We start from the raw sequence: 21,821 nt of genomic DNA on the forward strand, positions 1-21,821 counted from the left end.
TTTTTTTTAATGTCAAAATATATACATATATATTTTGATTTAGGTGTGCTAAAGCCAACGAGAAAAAAAGTGATGATTTATCCCGTTCTGTACCTAAATGTAAATGGCCTCCGCTGTTGCAATGGAGGTGGCACGTGACTGGTGTTTATGTTTTCATACAATTATGGACATTCAACCCGCGCCGGGCCGGGGGTGTATGAAAAAACCACCCCCTGTGGTTTTTTCGCAGATATATTAAAAACAGCGGCTTGGAGTGCCGCCGTTTTTGGCATACCTATTTGTGCATCTTTTCTGCACATGTTGTGAAAATTTCAGACCCAGGTCGCTCAAGGTCAGGTCACCAGGTTACGCCAAGTGACCTCACCTCAGAAAAAAAAAATAGAATGCTCGTCATAGCTACACCGACTGAACGATTGCCTTGAAGCTTTCAGCGATTGATAAGAGTAACAGTATCTATAAAAAGTATTTATATCTCAGAATTTTTATATCGGTGACCTACTAAGGTCAGGTCAATTTTGCGACCTCTCCATTATAAGTCAATTGGAGAAAATTGAAAAGCGCCTCTTTTGCACGAACGCCGTTCTAGACACTCTGAAACATCGGGATGCAGGTAACATTGACACACTGAACCGGAAAATGGCACCTGTGACCCATCGTAACATCCCCGAGGTCATCTCAGGTCACGAATAGTATCTAACAGATTTTTCGCTAATAACTTCTGATAGAGGCATGCTAGAGCGATGAAAACGCCTTAGATGTGTTCGGCTCGATGATGCGAATCGATTGATCGACTGCAACATGACCTTTTTCGGTCAGGTCATGACCTTGACCTGAGGTCAGATTTTCAAGTTGACCTATCAAGCTCAAATTATAGTTCATTAGAAGCTTCTTAACGAGAGGACCACGATGCTGGCAAAAGTAATGTTGTGGCTCTTTTGAGTCAAAAGTTACTGCCGAAAAACACGTTTCGTAAAAACGGCTATTTGGGGGGGGGTCCCTCTGGAGGCTAAACAGTTGACCTGAGGTCAAATCTGAGGACATGGTGGCGAAAGAGCGTTAAAAGAGCTATCGAATGCGCTTTTCTGCGGCGCTGTAGCTCTATCTGTTCCCGAGTTAGCCGTTGGCAGTTTCCAAAATGTTAAAATAGCCAACATTTTACCTTTTGATGACCTCTGGTGACCTGACCTTAGACCTGACCAAAAAATGACCCAAGTGTTTTCGTCCGTATTTTGGAAGTTCTTTCGATTGCCGCTTACTGCGTGTCGCTACGTGGCCCAGGAACCGAGTTAGAAGGGGGGGGGGTGTGTGTTCAGACATCCTCCCCGGCCCGGCGCGGAAGTCACGGAGCACCGGCCCGGTGCGACACGTGACTTGTGTCGATGTTTTCATAAAATTATGGACATTTAACCCTATTCCTGGCGGGGGGGGGGCCTCAGGAGCCCCCCCTGAGGTTTTTTGGTTATTTCTCCCAAACGCGTTGAGCTAGGAAGCTCAAATTTTCTGACTTTTCCTAAAAGGCTTCTACGCAACATGTCTGAAAATTTTGAGTTGATCTGACCTCAGGTCAGGTCACCAGAGGCGGTTTGGTGACCCTACCTCAGAAAAGTTTGCAATCACGCCAGAGCTAGAGTTTTTGACCGATCAATTTCTTCTCTTCAGGCTTTAGTTAGGGTACCAGTATGTGCAATTTGTATATCTCGGAATTTTGATATCGGTGACCTAAGGTCAGGTCAGTTTCGCGACCTCCCCATTATAAGTCAATGGGGGAAAAATCAACTCCCTGTTTTTACCACTAAAACGGGTCGGAATGGCCCCATATACCATACATGACTTCATATACGATCAACCTTCACTACCTTGAGGTCTGTTTTGCTGTTGGGCAGCTGTGAGGTCATGTGACGTCATCAAAGGTCACCAAAGGTTTTTGGCCAATAACTCCGTACAGGAACAAGATACAGACGCGTGGATGGTCTCATTGTGTTCAGCTCGTCAAGACGCATCGAATGATATACATGATGACCTCGAGGTCACGTGACCTGAGGTCAACCTTTGACCTTGACCTTTCGAGGTCAACATATATATCATTCGATGCGGATTGACGAGAGGATCACGATGATGCCCTTAGTTTGTTCCTATCTCGACTAATTCGAAAGTTATTCGAGAAAAACTCTCTCCATATCTAGCGCCGCCATTTTGACTTTTTCGACCCCTATGACGTCATCTTTGACCTGACCTGAAAATGACCTTTGTAAAAATTGTAGATCTTGACCGTGCGTATCCGATGCCGTTTACCGTTTGTCGCTGCGATGTGTAGTTTTTGAGATCTGAAGGGGGGGCCGAATCGGCCCCCCCCCCCCCCGCCAGTTTCTTGTCCCGGCGGAGCCCGCCAGGAATAGGGTTAAATTAGCTTTCATCGCGATATCATCACCGTAATGTCTGCTATCTATCAGTGTGCCTCGTAAGTAATTATCAAGTTATGTTGTGTCAAACATTTGTTTATGAAGAAAAATTGACTGCGTCAGTTTTGTCTAATTATCGCAACTTGGGATCAGCTGTAGGTATCATGGATTTTGTTTATATTAATGGTATAACCAATCATGGTCAATTGGTCACCATTTTTTATCATTATAACACACTAAACACTGTCTTGACCGTACTTGAATTGAATGACTTTGGTTAAAAAGAATGTTTGATGGTTCAGGCATGGATGAGTTGTGATAGTTAGACGGTTCTGACACAGTCAATTTTTCTCCTAAAATAAATGTTTGACACGACAAAACTTAATAAATATTTACTTACAAAGCACACTGGTATATAAAATGAAAGCACGCGATTAAAGGTAATATAAATGTCCACAGTTTTACGAGAACATTTACACCGGTCACGTGTCACCTCTAATCACATTAGCGGCGGCCAATTGCATTTAGGGACCTAGGCAATATAATGAAATAAACAGTTTTTCTTTTTTGCTTTGGCAATTAGCATGCTTTCAGTCAAAAAGGTGTTTATATTTTGGCATGTTAACATTTATTCAAGAAACATTTCAGGCCACTTACAATGAAAAATGAGGTACTTGAAGAAAGAAGAAAAAACGAAGTTGTTCATTTTTTTGTAGCCATTGAGTTGCAACTGAACCTGGCGCAGTTGTGACATATTTTTTTTTTTGAGATGTTATATATGTATTTGGTCTCATAGTTTACATATAACACATTTTTGACTTGAACAAATAGCACGTGATCTCACCATACACGATTTACACGCACGCGCGCACACACACAAGACCGCACATACACTCATACGCAAGTAGGCGGTCAGGGTCGTTCCGCCGCCGGTGCCGCTCAGAACCTGTGCTCCCTGCCGCGTCCGTCACGGTGCCCCGCCAGCACCCTCCACGCTGACTACTTGGTTGCATAGGTCTTTGTGGAGGTAAAAGAAAATATAGCCGTAATAAAATGTTTTCAGATGTGATAAAATGTTGAAAATACTGCGTGCAAATAAAGCCGAAACCCAATTATATTTAGGGATGCTTTTGATTACATTGCTATGGGCGCCATATAGCCTCGTTGCTGGTGCGCCCTAAAACACTACATCATCATCATCATCATCATCATCGATTACATTGCTAGCGATCCTCATTGTTTGAAAAGAGCAGAAAAGAGAACATTAATTAAAGAAAATGAATTATCCAAAGGAAGTTTGTCATCAACAGGATTTTAAAGTTGAGATAAGTTGAGAGAATATCCGTTCCGCGTAATAGTCGTTTTTGCGCGCCCAAACCAGGATACATGAGTCGAAAGTTGCGCAGTCCTATCGCTAAACGGAAATATCCGTTCTAAACGGAAGTTTCGCTTACTATGAATGTAAACGGGGTGGCAGTTGGGTTTGTTTCCACTAACCCTCACACTTACGGCATTCGAAAAATGGTAATTGTACTGACGTGCCCGGCCGTCGGCAGCACACGGCTCGTCGCTGAGCCTAGTCTCTACCACGTCTTCCATCTACTCAGCGCAGGAGGAGAAGCAGGCCAGTGACCACCGCCGGCTGAAGAGAGAGCTGCTCGAGTCCCAGGAGAAGGTGCAAACGCTGACCAACCAGCTGACCACCAACGTGAGTGCGTCGACCGCCGACCAGCCCATCACACTGACAACCAGCCCATCACACTGACAACCAGCCCATCACACTGACAACCAGCCCATCACACTGACAACCAGCCCATCACACTGACAACCAGCCCATCACACTTACAACGGACACATCACACTGACAACCAGCCCATCACATTGACAACCAGCCCATCACACTGACAACCAGCCCATCACACTGACAACCAGCCCATCACACTGACAACCAGCCCATCACACTGACAACCAGCCCATCACACTGACAACGGACACATCACACTGACAACGGACACATCACACTGACAACCAGCCCATCACACTGACAACCAGCCCATCACACTTACAACGGACACATCACACTGACAACCAGCCCATCACACTGACAACCAGCCCATCACACTGACAACCAGCCCATCACACTGACAACCAGCCCATCACACTTACAACGGACACATCACACTGACAACCAGCCCATCACACTGACAACCAGCCCATCACACTGACAACCAGCCCATCACACTGACAACCAGCCCATCACACTGACAACCAGTCCATCACACTGACAACCAGCCCATCTCACTGACAACGGACACATCACACTTACAACCAGCCCATCACACTGACAACCAGCCCATCACACTGACAACCAGCCCATCACACTTACAACGGACACATCACACTGACAACGGACACATCACACTTACAACGGACACATCACACTGACAACGGACACATCACACTGACAACCAGCCCATCACACTGACAACCAGCCCATCACACTTACAACGGACACATCACACTGACAACCAGCCCATCACACTGACAACCAGCCCATCACACTGACAACCAGCCCATCACACTGACAACCAGCCCATCACACTGACAACGGACACATCACACTGACAACCAGCCCATCACACTGACAACCAGCCCATCACACTGACAACCAGCCCATCACACTGACAACCAGTCCATCACACTGACAACCAGCCCATCACACTGACAACCAGCCCATCACACTGACAACCAGCCCATAACACTGACAACCAGCCCATCACACTGACAACGGACACATCACACTGACAACCAGCCCATCACACTGACAACCAGCCCATCACACTTACAACGGACACATCACACTTACAACGGACACATCACACTGACAACCAGCCCATCACACTGACAACCAGCCCATCACACTGACAACCAGCCCATCACACTGACAACCAGCCCATCACACTTACAACCAGCCCATCACACTTACAACGGACACATCACACTGACAACCAGCCCATCACACTGACAACCAGCCCATCACACTGACAACCAGCCCATCACACTGACAACCAGCCCATCACACTTACAACGGACACATCACACTGACAACCAGCCCATCACACTGACAACGGACACATCACACTTACAACGGACACATCACACTTACAACCAGCCCATCACACTGACAACCAGCCCATCACACTGACAACGGACACATCACACTGACAACGGACACATCACACTGACAACCAGCCCATCACACTTACAACGGACACATCACACTGACAACCAGCCCATCACACTGACAACCAGCCCATCACACTGACAACCAGCCCATCTCACTGACAACGGACACATCACACTTACAACCAGCCCATCACACTGACAACGGACACATCACACTGACAACGGACACATCACACTGACAACGGACACATCACACTGACAACCAGCCTATCACACTGACAACCAGCCCATCACACTGACAACCAGCCCATCTCACTGACAACGGACACATCACACTTACAACCAGCCCGTCACACTTACAACCCGCCCATCACACTGACAACCAGCCCATCACACTGACAACCAGCCCATCACACTTACAACGGACACATCACACTTACAACCAGCCCATCACACTTACAACCAGCCCATCACACTTACAACCAGCCCATCACACTTACAACCAGCCCATCACACTGACAACGGACACATCACACTGACAACCAGCCCATCACACTGACAACCAGCCCATCACACTGACAACCAGCCCATCTCACTGACAACGGACACATCACACTTACAACCTGCCCATCACACTTACAACCAGCCCATCACACTTACAACCAGCCCATCACACTGACAACCAGCCCATCACACTGACAACCAGCCCATCACACTGACAACCCGCCCATCACACTGACAAGCAGCCCATCACACTGACAACCAGCCCACCACACTGACAACCAGCCCATCACACTGACAACCAGCCCATCACACTTACAACGGACACATCACACTGACAACGGAAACATCACACTGACTACCAGCCCATCACACTGACAACGGACACATCATACTGACAACGGAAACATCACACTGACAACCAGCCCATCACACTGACAACCAGCCCATCACACTGACAACGGACACATCACACTGACTACCAGCCCATCTCACTTACAACGGACACATCACACTGACAACGGACACATCACACTGACTACCAGCCCATCACACTGACAACCAGCCCATCACACTGACAACGGACACATCTCACTGACAACCAGCCCATCTCACTGACAACCAGCCCATCACACTGACAACCAGCCCATCACACTGACAACCAGCCCATCTCACTGACAACGGACACATCACACTTACAACCAGCCCATCACACTTACAACCAGCCCATCACACTTACAACCAGCCCATCACACTTACAACCAGCCCATCACACTGACAACGGACACATCACACTTACAACGGACACATCACACTGACAACGGAAACATCACACTGACAACCAGCCCATCACACTGACAACCAGCCCATCACACTTACAACGGACACATCACACTGACAACCAGCCCATCACACTGACAACGGACACATCACACTTACAACGGACACATCACACTGACAACCAGCCCATCACACTGACAACCAGCCCATCACACTGACAACGGACACATCACACTTACAACCAGCCCATCACACTGACAACCAGCCCATCACACTTACAACGGACACATCACACTGACAACCAGCCCATCACACTGACAACCAGCCCATCACACTGACAACCAGCCCATCACACTGACAACCAGCCCATCACACTGACAACGGACACATCACACTGACAACCAGCCCATCACACTGACAACCAGCCCATCACACTTACAACGGACACATCACACTGACAACGGACACATCACACTGACAACCAGCCCATCACACTGACAACCAGCCCATCACACTTACAACGGACACATCACACTGACAACGGACACATCACACTGACAACCAGCCCATCACACTGACAACCAGCCCACCACACTGACTACTGACACATCACACTGACAACCAGCCCATCACACTGACAACGGAAACATCACACTGACAACCAGCCCATCACACTGACAACCAGCCCATCACACTTACAACGGACACATCACACTGACAACGGACACATCATACTGACAACCAGCCCATCACACTTACAACCAGCCCATCACACTTACAACGGACACATCACACTGACAACCAGCCCATCACACTTACAACCAGCCCATCTCACTGACAACCAGCCCATCACACTGACAACCAGCCCATCACACTGACAACCAGCCCATCACACTGACAACCAGCCCATCACACTGACAACGGACACATCACACTGACAACCAGCCCATCACACTGACAACCAGCCCATCACACTGACAACCAGCCCATCACACTGACAACCAGCCCATCACACTGACAACCAGCCCATCACACTGACAACGGACACATCACACTGACAACCAGCCCATCACACTGACAACCAGCCCATCACACTGACAACCAGCCCATCACACTGACAACCAGCTCATCACACTGACAACCAGCCCATCACACTGACAACCAGCCCATCACACTTACAACGGACACATCACACTGACAACGGACACATCACACTGACAACCAGCCCATCACACTGACAACGGACACATCACACTTACAACGGACACATCACACTGACAACGGACACATCACACTGACAACCAGCCCATCACTTTGACAACCAGCCCATCACACTGACAACGGACACATCACACTGACAACGGACACATCACACTGACAACCAGCCCATCACACTGACAACCAGCCCATCACACTGACAACGGACACATCACACTGACAACCAGCCCATCACACTGACAACCAGCCCATCACACTTACAACGGACACATCACACTGACAACCAGCCCATCACACTGACAACCAGTCCATCACACTGACAACCAGCCCATCACACTTACAACGGACACATCACACTGACAACCAGCCCATCACACTGACAACCAGCCCATCACACTGACAACCAGCCCATCACACTGACAACAGCCCATCTCACTGACAACGGACACATCACACTTACAACCAGCCCATCACACTGATAACGGACACATCACACTGACAACCAGCCCATCACACTGACAACCAGCCCATCACACTTACAACGGACACATCACACTGACAACCAGCCCATCACACTGACAACGGACACATCACACTGACAACCAGCCCATCACACTGACAACCAGCCCATCACACTGACAACCAGCCCATCACACTTACAACCAGCCCATCACACTGACAACCAGCCCATCACACTTACAACCAGCCCATCACACTTACAACGGACACATCACACTGACAACGGACACATCACACTGACAACCAGCCCATCACACTTACAACGGACACATCACACTGACAACCAGCCCATCACACTGACAACCAGCCCATCACACTGACAACCAGCCCATCACACTTACAACGGACACATCACACTGACAACGGACACATCACACTGACAACCAGCCCATCACACTTACAACGGACACATCACACTTACAACCAGCCCATCACACTGACAACGGACACATCACACTGACAACCAGCCCATCACACTGACAACCAGCCCATCACACTGACAACCAGCCCATCACACTTACAACCAGCCCATCACACTGACAACCAGCCCATCACACTTACAACCAGCCCATCACACTTACAACGGACACATCACACTGACAACGGACACATCACACTGACAACCAGCCCATCACACTTACAACGGACACATCACACTGACAACCAGCCCATCACACTTACAACGGACACATCACACTGACAACCAGCCCATCACACTGACAACCAGCCCATCACACTGACAACCAGCCCATCACACTGACAACCAGCCCATCACACTGACAACCAGCCCATCACACTTACAACGGACACATCACACTGGCAACGGACACATCACACTGACAACCAGCCCATCACACTTACAACGGACACATCACACTGACAACCAGCCCATCACACTTACAACGGACACATCACACTGACAACGGAAACATCACACTGACAACCAGCCCATCACACTGACAACGGACACATCACACTTACAACGGACACATCACACTGACAACCAGCCCATCACACTGACAACCAGCCCATCTCACTGACAACCAGCCCATCACACTGACAACCAGCCCATCACACTGACAACCAGCCCATCACACTGACAACCAGCCCATCACACTGACAACGGACACATCATACTGACAACGGAAACATCACACTGACAACCAGCCCATCTCACTTACAACGGACACATCACACTGACAACCAGCCCATCTCACTTACAACGGACACATCACACTGACAACGGATACATCACACTTACAACGGACACATCACACTGACAACCAGCCCATCTCACTTACAACGGACACATCACACTGACAACGGACACATCACACTGACTACCAGCCCATCACACTGACAATCAGCTCATCACACTCAAAACAGACATATCACCCTGATAGTGATCACGAACACATACACTGACAACGGATGCATCGCAATTACAACGGACACATCACACTGATAACGAGCACGTAACAATGACAACCAGCCCATTACGCTTAAAACGGACACGTAACAATGACAACCAGCCCATTACGCTTAAAAGGGACACGTAACAATGACAACCTGCCCATTACGCTTAAAAGGGACACGTAACAATGACAGCCAGCCCATTACGCTTAAAACGGACACGTAACAATGACAACCAGCCCATCACACTCAATAAGCAAACACATGATACACTAATGTCGTTAATTGTCTCATCCGTGTGATTAGGTAAATATTGTGCCTATAATTTACATATATAAAAATCAAAATGTCTGTACGTATGTATGTATGTAACCCGTCAGTCACGCTTGGCGGGCTATTGCTCCGGAACGGTCCGGGCTACGGAGGTGAAATTTTCGCGCCGAGTCGGACGCGTGCATCTGTTTGTCGTATTAAATTTGGGTGGGGGTGCGCTCGGCGGTTTGCACGTGGCGGGCGCATCTTTGCGGGATTTTGGGCCGCGGCCGTCGCCGATCAGAGAGCACGCGCATTAGCCTCAGTTTCTTCGCTTGCAAAACTGAGCGGAAACAGAGCCGGAAGGTCACTGACCTTTGGCAATGAACACCGGAACAGGGCACCGCCGGCCAGGAGGAGACGCCAAATTTATTCTGACAATAACTCGGCCGCTACTGGGCCGATTTTAATGAAAATTGATTTATTACGCTGCGCGTAATGCTGTCCCTCTTTACGCTGCGCGTAATTTACATATATAAAAATCAAAACGTCTGTACGTATGTATGTATGTATGTAACGCGTCAGTCACGCTTGGCGGGCTATTGCTCTGGAACGGTGCGGGCTACGGGGGTGAAATTTTCGACTGAAGTCGGACGCGTGCATCTGTTTGTTGTATTAAATTTTGGTGGGGGTGTGCTCGGCGGTTTGCACGTGGCGGGCGCATCTTTGCGGGATTTTGGGCCGCGGCCGGTTTCGAGCGGAGAGCACGCGCATTATCCTCAGTTTCTTCGCTTTCAAAACTGAGCGAAATCAGAGCCGGCAGGTCGTTGACCTTTGGCAATGAATACCGGAACAGGGCACCGCCGGCCAAGAGGAGACGCCAAATTTATTCTGGCAATAACTCGGCCGCTACTGGGTCGATTTTAATGAACATTGATTTATTACGCTGCACGTAATGCTGTCCCTCTTTACGCTGCGCGTAATGCTGTCCCTCTAGTTACATATATAAAAATCAAAATGTCTGTACGTATGTAACGCGTCAGTCACGCTTGGCGGGCTATTGCTCCGGAACGGTGCGGGCTACGGGGGTGAAATTTTGGGGGGCAAGTGGGACGCGTGCATCTGTTTGTCGTATTAAATTTTGGTGGGGGTGCGCTCGCCGGTTTGCACGTGGCGGGCGCATCTTTGCGGAATTTTGGCCGCGGCCGGCGCCGATCAGACGGCACGCGCCTTAGGCTCAGTTTCTTCGCTTGCAAAACTGGGTGAAATCAGTCCCGGAAGGTCACTGACCTTTGGCAATGAATACCGGAACAGAGCACCGCCGGCCAGGAGGAGACGCCAAATTTATTCTGGCCATAACTCGGCCGCTACTGGGCCGATTTTATTGAAAATTGACTTATTACGCTGCGCGTAATGCTGTCCCTCTAGTTACATATATAAAAATCAAAATGTCTGTACGTATGTAACGCGTCAGTCACGCTTGGCGGGCTATTACTGTGGAACGGTACGGGCTAAGGGGGTGAAATTTTGACGCAAGTCGGACGCGTGCATCTGTTTGTCGTATTAAATTTTGGTGGGGGTGGGTTCGGTGGTTTGCACGTGGCGGGCGCATCTTTGCGGGATTTTGGGCCGCGGCCGGCGCCGATCAGAGAGCACGCGCCTTAGGCTCAGTTTCTTCGCTTGCAAATCTGAGCGAAATCAGAGCCGGGAGGTCAATGACCTTTGCCAATGAATACCGGCGCAGGGCACCGCCGGCCAAGAGGAGTCACCAAATTTATTCTTGCAATTACTCGGCCGCTACTGGGCCGATTTTAATGAAAATTGATTTATTACGCTGCGCGTAATGCTGGACACCTAGTTTACATATATAAAAATCAAAATGTCTGTATGTATGAAACGCGTCAGTCACGCTTGGCGAGCTATTGCTCCGGAACGGTGCGGGCTACGGGCGTAAAATTTTTGGGGCAAGTGGGACACGTGCATCTGTTTGTCGTATTAAATTTTGGTGGGGGTGCGCTCGCCGGTTTGCACGTGGCGGGCGCATCTTTGCGGAATTTTGGCCGCGGCCGGCGCCGATCAGACGGCACGCGCCTTAAGCTCAGTTTCTTCGCTTGCAAAACCATGAGCGGAAACATCGCTGGGGGTCATTGACCTTTGGCAATGAATACCGGAACAGGGCACCGCCGGCCAAGAGGAGACGCCAAATTTATTCTGGCAATAGCTCGGCCACTACTGGGCCGATTTTAATGAAAATTGATTTATTACGCTGCGCGTAATGCTGTCTCTCTTTACGCTGCGCGTAATGCTGTCCCTCTAGTCTTACCTAATAAATTATAAGTTGTCTGCGTGTCCGTCAGCCTCATGTGTCTTAATGCGCCGGCACGGCGCCGCGTATCGACGTGAAATTTGGTGACCACAAACTTTGGGTGGGGCGGACCATCGTATCAAAAGATGGGCGCAATCGGACCACGGGTGCGGCGTCAGCGCGTGCATCTCTGCCCTAGGCTGGCCGAGGCCGGCGCCGAGCAGAGAGCACGCGCTCTAAGCTCATTTTCTTCGCCTGCAAAACTGAGTGAAAACGATGAGAGCCAGCTCGGGAAGTCAACTCTGTGGATTTAAAGAATACAGGTTTTCAATTAGGATCAGGTATAGGCGCAGGTACAGGTATTTGGTAGAGGTTTCACCGGTAAATAAAATAAATTCATTTCCGAGCGAGCGAAGCGAGCAAACTTTCGGATCTGCAGCGCTCCTCGAAAAGCGCATATACCTACATGCCTACCATACAGCTAAATGAAGTAAGTAAACAAACTTAACCCTACTGACATGAACATACAAGTTTTAACAACCAAACTAATGGCCCTATCAACAATATCTATCCAAACGTACAGTTATCGCGTAAACCTGTATTCTAGGCCGGCCGGCCGTGGTCACGCTTTTGCGAGGCGTTGCTGAGATCGCTTTTGCGATCTCAGCAACCACTTGACCGATTTACATGCGGTAATTTTTGTAGGGTAGCTTCATTCTTTCTACCAAATATTGGACTATTCCCGATGTATAGTCGGTCAAATATGTATCTTTCCCGGCCGCCAAGTGGCGCTACGGTCTGGATTCGATAGTTGGCTGAGCCCACACCCCAGCTGCCCTGGCGGCTCTGGCGGCCCTGTGACGTCACGCGCGGGGGGCGGAGCTACACAGCGGCCGGCTGGAGAGTGACCGCAGACCAGCACTGGACGGCCTCGCCGCCGGGTGCTCCGGCGGGTCTGGCCGGGAGAGGCGAGCAAGCGGATGCGTTAGGAATCTAACGAATGTGAGGGCAGCGCGATGGTCTAATGATGGCTGTGCTTTCATGCGCCGTGTAAATTGTAGACTGAGTGCTATGAGCTATCAAAGGATTATCTGGTGTTTCAACAGGGGTCGCTGACCTAAAAATTAAGATGGTTGCTCTTGATACGATTGAATGCTTGGTGATATGATGATTAGCGCAAGAGAAATATTTAATCGAATTTAGAATTATGACCGGTTATTTTTTGATAAAGCAAAAACTTTTTTCTTTTTTTTTTGGCATTAACGGGAAAGCGTTAAGCCATATCTACTGAAAATCTTAACCTGCGCCGGGCCGGGGGGGGGGGGCGATTTGCGCCCCCCCCCCCAGGTTTTTCGCAGATAGCCGAAAAACGGCGGCGTGCAGCGCCACCAAATTTTGCATACCTGTTTTTCCATCTATTGCGCATACTGTGTGCGAATTTTGACCTTATATGACTTAAGGTCAGGTCAACAGGTCGGTTTGAGTGACCTAACGTCACAAAAAGTTTGAACTTGCACCAAAGCTACAACTGTTGACCGATCGATATGAAACTTTCAGGAGTTAGTAAGGGTGACAATATCCACAAAATGTATGTCTCGGATTTTTTTTATCTATGACCTGAGGTCAGGTCAATCTCACAACCTCCCCATTATAAGTCAATGGGATAAATTTCAACTTCATCTGAATGCCACCCGATCCACACAATATATTCAGGATCATGGTGTTGCAGGTCCCTGGTGGTCATTCTACCGAAAGATGTCACCGGTGACCTTTGGAAGGTGTCGCTAGGTCATCCGAGGTCACCTGAGGTCACCAGCGGGGGTTTTCTGCAATAACTTTTGAGTGAATAGAAATAGAGACTCCGTTCGACGTTTATCATGTTTGTCTGATCAATGCGGATCGAATGATATGCAACATGACCTATTTCAGTCAGGTCATGACCTTGACCTTAGGTCAAATTTTCAACTTGACCTTTCGAGGTCACATGATATAGCTTTCGATGCGCTTTGACAAGCTAAGAACGATGACGTTCGAATCGATCCTTTATCTTTGTCTGGATCAAAAGCTATTTAAGAAAAAGTATCAGAAGTAAAAACGTTTTTTATCGCTCTTTCGAACGCCGCCTACCGCTTGTCTCTACGACGCTCAGGAGTCGAGTTAGACGGGGGGGGGGGCGTAAAACCGCCCCCTCCTAAAACAACCTCCTAAACCAACCCTCCTAAAGATTTCTGCAACCGTTCTACCCTCATCACTCAACTGAATAATTCTTCCCTTTTCAAAAACGGTGCAGTGATACGGCATCTCAAACCTAGAGCGACTACACTCAAGTTCAAGCTAACGGTCTCCACTCTCCAATTCAGATACCTATCGAAACCTTTCCGCGACCCGGTGCTGTGGCTCAATCAGTGGGCCAGCTGACCGCAGACCATACCCGCAGGGCATGAACCTTTGACCATATTAGGTCAACACGCCGTGGCCCCAGCCCGCTCGCCAGGTCCGCGCTCATTGGCCGACGCGGCAACCGCACAACCTGTCCCCTCCCCTCCGTAGTACTCGCAGCGGCCGGCGGATTCAGCCAAGTTACCGACCTGCCCAGCGTGGGGAGGGCCGGCCGGGAAAGATACATATTTGACCGACTATACGTGGGTGACCACTTATGCACGTGCCACGTGCAAAACGAAGAGGTGTTGGTTTTGCAACAATTGCAATATCTCGGTAACTACTGGGCCGATTGCGCTGAAAGTTGGCATAGTCTTACTTAATAATGTGTCTCAATGCTTCTAAATCCTCTGCCGCTCATTCTCCGTCACTATCTACCCTAATCTGTGTTTTCATTTAAGAGTAGCGAACCAACTTTCAACACGGCATTGCCGTACAGTATGCACTCAGGCGGCTATAACCGCCAGAAGCGACATTGCGGTACAGTATGCAATCAGGTGTTTGATGGCTCTGCCATCTAGCGCGAAACAGGAAAGGTGGGGTGGCTTCGCAATGGATAGTAGCCGGTTGACGACGGCCATCTGGTACAAATTTGGTGCAGGTTTTGTGCGATTAGGTTCAGTGTGTTTCTTAGTAGCTATCAGCTAGGGTTACATTAATTGCTTATAGCTATTCCTGCTTTTTCATAGTATCAGACATTATTATCGATCAACCCTATTACTGGTGGGGGGGGGGGGGGGCATCGGCCCCCACCTGTAGTATTTTTGCTGTCGATGGAAAATCGCCTTAGGGGTTCGAACTTTGGCGACTTTTCCTTAGCTAGAGACGTATCCAGGATCAGTTTCTCGGGGGTAAATCTGGTCACACTTAAAACAAAAATAATTTCAAAACAAACGTTTCCATCTGTATGTGTGCATATGTCCTAGAGACAGTATTGCGGTACAGTGTGCATTCAGGCGGTGATACGGCAGACGCGGCACTGCGGCACAGCGTCCATTCAGGCGCTTGACGCTCCTGCCATCTAGCGAGTAAAAAGGAATGTTTGGGCGGCTATGCGAGCCGCACTTATTGGGTAGGTATGCGCACTCAATTACCTACCTGGCAATCTTCAAGAGAACAACCTTTCACCATTTAAAGCATTAATTATGTCCATGATTTTGAACAAACGAATGTGATGTTAAGAACGCAAGAACGCATGTTAAGAACGTAGGTATGTTATGTTACGACTTACTGGTGGTTATAGGAATGCACTAGAGTAAGGTGGGAATAGAGCCTATGAGTAGGGTATGGGTAGGGTGTAGATAGGGTATAGGTACTAGGTAGGGTAGGACATGTATATGGGTAAAATAGCGTTTTTTTTTTTGCGGCGTTCCCGATTGGCGGCGGGCGGGCGGGAGGGCGATGCGGGCGATTTTCATTTTTTTGTGGCGTTTGCGGTTGGCGGCGGGCGGGCGGGCGCACGGTGCGGGCGGTTTTCATTTTTTTCGAGGCGTTTGTGGTTGGCGGCGGTCGGGCGGGCGGTTTTCATTTTTTTTCGAGGCGTTTGCGGTTGGCGGCGGTCGGGCGGGCGGTTTTCATTTTTCGCGGCGTTTGTGGTTAGCGGCGGGCGGGCGTGCGATGCGGGCGGTTTTTTATTTTTTTGCGGCCTTTGTGGTTGGCGGCGGGCGGGCGTGCGACGCGGGCAGTTTTTATTTTTTTTGCGGCGTTTGCGGTTGGCGGCGGATGGGCGCGCGATGCGGGCGGTTTTTATTTTTTTGCGGCGTTTGCGGTGTTGTTTGCGGTTGGATGCGGTCGTTTTTATTTTTGCGGCGTTTGCGGTTGGCGGCGGGCGGGCGTGTTTTTTTTTAATAATTCAATGTCCAAACCTTTGGATTCGTAGTGCTCCTCGAAAAGCCATCCCTACCTACTATACAATTAAGAGAAGTAACTACCAAACACAACCCTACTTATATAAACATACAAGCTTTGACAACCAAACTAATGGCCCCATCAACAATATCTATCCAAATGTACAGTTATCGTATATATTTTTATTTTTATCTCATGCCTGATTCCGAAGTGACCCGCGACTTGTTGTGGGGAGGGCAAATTCCCCCTGTGGTTTTTCGCCGATAACTCAGACATAGGCGTAGGAACGTTTTCGAAAGTGAGGGGGGCAGGCTCCCAGAGGCCTAAAACCTAACTTACACCCAAAATCCAATTTCTCCTCGGATTTCGGCCACTTTATTTTCGCAAACATGCTCAGAGGTAAAAAAAAAACGAGACAAAAAAAAATGGTTAAAATTTCAGGAAGATCCCGTCCAGAAACTCAAACTGATGAACGCGTCCCCCTGTCCTCCGCAGCTGTCGGCACCCATGCAAACTCCAGAGGCATCCAGAAACATGTTTTATTACGAGCCAGCGTGAAACGTGCAAAGCGAGTCTTTTCAATAAGTAAAAATCATCATGAACGGCCCAGCTAGGCTCAGCCAGGCCTGTGACGCTTTTAAGAGGTTTATAAATCAGCTATTTGTATTCATTTGTATTCATAGAAAAACATCACAAATACCATTGGTAGGTCCTGGTGATGGTCGGCGGATCGTACTAAATTCGATTCGTCTGGATTAGTCGTAGCATGAGTCTCCTCTTTCAAATACACATCGAACACAACATTATACACTACAAGTACACACATTACAACATCGCTTTGAAGTCAGAAAGCGTCTCTATTGCGGCTAAATTTACATCAAGTTGGTTCCATTCTCGGATAGTTTTAGGAAAGAACGAATTGTGGTATGATAGTAGTCGCGATTGTATCCGCCTTATCTTTTTGGGATGATCGTTCCTCCCTATGTAGTTAGGCCTAAGAATAATATTATCAGTGTCATGTCTACTCTCGCCATGGTACAATTTGAACAAAATACACAATCTGGCAACTTTGCGTCGTGCTTCCAGCGTGTCCCAGCCAATTGATGACAACATATCTGTGACGCTGCTATCCCTACTGTAATCGTTCAAGGTAAAACGAGCTGCACGCCTCTGTATCATCTCTAAATTGTGTTTCATTCCTTCTGCGTTGGGATCCCAAACACAACTTGCATATTCTATTAATGGCCTAACTAAAGATGCATACACTGTTTCTTTTACTACTTGTGGACAGCCTTTAAAATTTCTTTTCACAAATCTTAACATTTGGTTACCTCTACTAGCCACATACTGTATATGTCTTTGCCAGCTACAAGTATTCGAAATGAACACTCCTAAGTATTTGAACTCTTCTACTACTGGAATTGCTGAGTTATTGAAAAAGTACTTTGGGACTGCCGCACGCTTGTTTCTTGACATTCTCATTATAGTACATTTATTTACATTTACTGACATTTTCCAATCCTTACACCATTGCAAAAATGCATCTAGGTTTGTCTGCAACTTATGAGTAGAGTCTATGTTACTTACAACATCTGTGTATAGTACAACATCATCAGCGTGCATGCGTATCGAGCAATCAATTCTATCAGGCAAGTCATTTATATATAAGAGAAACAAAATTGGCCCGAGTACACTTCCCTGCGGAACTCCTGACGTTACCTGTATCTCGTCAGAATGGCAATTATCTAACACAACACTTTGTTTTCTGTTACATAGGAATGCTTTAATCCAATCAATTACTTTTTTATCTAACTTGTACGTTTCAAGCTTCTTTAAGAGGTGGTAATGTGACACTTTGTCAAAAGCTTTGCTGAAGTCGATAAATGCAAGATCTACACTATGTTTTTGGTCAAGTGACGAGAAAGTATCCTGACACAACATTATTAATTGTGACTCACACGATAAGTGCTTTCGGAATCCAAACTGAAACCGCGAAAATAGGTTTGTTTCTTCTAAATAAGTTGTGATTGCACAAGTTAAAATGCGCTCCATCAATTTACAGCATATGCAAATAAGGGATATTGGACGGTAATTCTCGGGCTGCTTTGAATTACCACCTTTAAAAACTGGGTGAACTGATGCCCTGCGCCAGTCTTGGGGCACATCCCCCGTACTTAAGGACTGTTCAAATATAATCTTTAAAAACATTGCAGCAACCCTGGCACAATACTTCAGAATAGCGCCAGAGATGCCGTCAGGTCCAGGGGCCTTGGTTACGTTTATGTTCTTTAATAGACCTACAACACCGTTATAGTCTATTTCTACGGGCAGCATAGACCCCATTGACTCAGTTACACGATAGTTCGATGGAACAGTTTCAGGTGCATCACTCAAGCCACAAAACACTTTTTTGTACTGCATATTTAACACATTGGCTATTCCTCTTGGATCTACCACTAGTTCACCACTTTGAGACCGAATAGAGGAGATTCCTGTTTTTTGACCGCGCATAGTTTTTACGTATTTCCAAAAGCACTTACTATTTTCTTTAATCAGGGAACCAAGCTTCCTTTTATAGTTCATTTCTGCTTGCCTATGGGCTCGTTTTACGACCCTTTTCAGTTCTTTGTATTTACGCCAAAACTCCTCTTGCCTACACGCCTTAGCCTTTTGATGTAGCTTTCGCTGTTTGTCATCAAGGCGCCTGAGTTCGGGGCTATACCACGGGGGGTCAGCACTAGTGTTGGCTTTACGACTTGGAATACATTTTTCTACTTGCTTTATAGATGCTTTAAATTCGAGCCAGTTTTCGTCTACCGTTCTTCCTGGTGGATTATCGCAGAAGCCTAGGTATAACTGATATAACTGATAATTAATCAGATCAAAATTTGCCTTATCAAACAGCTTGACCTCTCTCCTAACCTTTCGCCTTCGACAAACATCATCAACTTGGAAAAGAACTGCCAAGTGATCACTAATACCGATACAGGTTGTGATGTCACTCACTAGTTGCGGTACGTTTGTTATTACTAAATCTAATGTGGAGTTACAGTTTTCAGATATCCTGGTTGGTGCTAGAACTAACTGCTCCAATCCACAGTTATTGAGAGTGTCAAGTAAAATATTACTTTTGGCATGATACCTGCCTCCACTCCTCGACGTCATTTGGCTCCAGTTTATATCTGGGAGGTTGAAATCGCCTCCAATAATGATTCGCGTGTTTTGTTCTCGGGCCTTTTCTTCAAGGGCACACAAAAGTTGGGACAACGATAAATCACTATCACTAGGTGGGTCATAAAAACAGCAAAGTAAGTAATGCTTTTGGAACTTATCAGTTATATGACACCAAAGTGCTTCGCACTGGTCGTCATTATTGATATCTTCCCTGTAGCTGGCAATGTTATCCCTGATGCATATGAACACTCCTCCCCCTCCCTTTTCTAAGCGGTCCTTTCTGTAAGTGACATATATTTGTGGGAACACTTCAGCGTTACTAATATCCGATGACAGCCAGGATTCAGTCCCCATAATAACGTCAGGATTATGCTCCCTTACAAACATTTGAAACTCTCTTGACCTTTCCTCCGATCTAATACTTCTACAGTTCAAAACGGCTGTTGTTAATGTGCTATCCTTTCTTATGCTGCGATTATGTCCATCACTACCGTAGATGGCACTTTTATTCTTTGACTGAGCTCGCATTAGCTTGCAATAACTGTCATTCTGGCTTGCGCGATTTAAATTGTCCTTGCTAGTTTGACTATCAGTGACATCTAAATCTATGCTAAAAAATCACTGACGTTGTTGACAATCGTACGGATAGTACAAGACGCACCGGCTTTGTTATAGTGCAGTCCATCTTTTGTTAGGCCATCGAAACGACACTTTTGCAGTTGTCGTCGCAAGTCAATGAACTCAATTCCTGGATTTTTATCGCAAAAGGAATGAAGTCGATTGTTAATGCTCTCTGACCTACTGAAAATAAAGGAACCTTTATCTCGCCTCTGTGTTACACTGCAAATGTACACACGCTTTACCCCAGATCGAGCTTTGGCAAGCTGAGCCAGTCTAACTATGTCGGCAGCTACCGTCTCTGAACCTTTGAAAGCCAAATCATTTGTTCCTACATGCAGTACGATAGCTGGTGCGATAGACCTGTCCGGGATATCAGAAATTCTCGTTCTATCTGCTGAGTAGTGGCACCAGACACTGAGTGATAAGAGACATTTACCTGACCATTGGTCTCCTTCAATCGGCGGACGTTCGAGTCCCCGACGATGTGAACGGCTCGTTTTGGGACGTGGATGTTTGATTGATCTCCGGTCCGACCTGTTCTCCGTTCCGTCCCGACGTCGGGGATAATTGGATGATCTCGTAGATTGGGATCCTCACGGTGAGGCGGTGGTGGTGATGGTCTGCAGTCATCTCTGGCTAACAGCGCATGAAGAAGGTGTCTCAGGTCTACCAGATCATCTGATATCTTATCGACCTTCATCTGCGTAAGGCGCAGTGCTTCCATGACATCCATCACGCTGGCTGATATAAATGATTGGCCAGGGGTCGCCTCAGGCTCCGAAAACGAGTGTCGTGCAGTGGCACCATCACGAGCAGTGTGTGGCTGACCAGGCTGACCAGGCGTCGAGCGGCGCTCAGGCCCAGAACAGCGCTCAGGCAAAATGCCACACTCGGGCGGATTGCCGCGCTGAGGTGGAGCGCCGCGCTCAGGTCCGGAGCAGCGCTCAGGCGAAGTACCACACTCGGGCGGAGTGTCGCGCTGAGGTGGAGCGCCGCGCTCAGGTCCGGAGCAGCGCTCAGGCGGAGTACCACACTCGGGCGAAGTGTCGCGCTGAGGTGGAGCGCCGCGCTCAGGTCCGGAGCAGCGCTCAGGCGAAGTACCACACTCGGGCGGAGTGCCGCGCTGAGGTGGAGCGCCGCGCTCAGGTCCGGAGCAGCGCTCAGGC

The 21,821-nt window shown here is 48.0% G+C and overlaps 1 protein-coding gene across 2 annotated transcripts in view; it reads left to right on the top strand.

Annotated features, from left to right (window-relative positions):
- The window catches only part of LOC122388483 (neuron navigator 3-like), a 326,891-nt gene that overhangs the window by 238,872 nt on the left and 66,198 nt on the right, over positions 1 to 21,821 (top strand). For both annotated transcript variants that reach the window (XM_043379619.1, XM_043379620.1), the window contains exon 18: positions 3,956 to 4,107. In XM_043379619.1, the coding sequence (XP_043235554.1) occupies positions 3,956 to 4,107 (152 nt within the window). The remainder of the gene's footprint in view (positions 1 to 3,955; positions 4,108 to 21,821) is intronic.

Source organism: Amphibalanus amphitrite, unplaced genomic scaffold (genome assembly GCF_019059575.1).
Source record: "Amphibalanus amphitrite isolate SeventyFive unplaced genomic scaffold, NRLGWU_Aamphi_draft 000324F_arrow, whole genome shotgun sequence".
Lineage (NCBI taxonomy): Eukaryota > Metazoa > Arthropoda > Thecostraca > Balanomorpha > Balanidae > Amphibalanus > Amphibalanus amphitrite.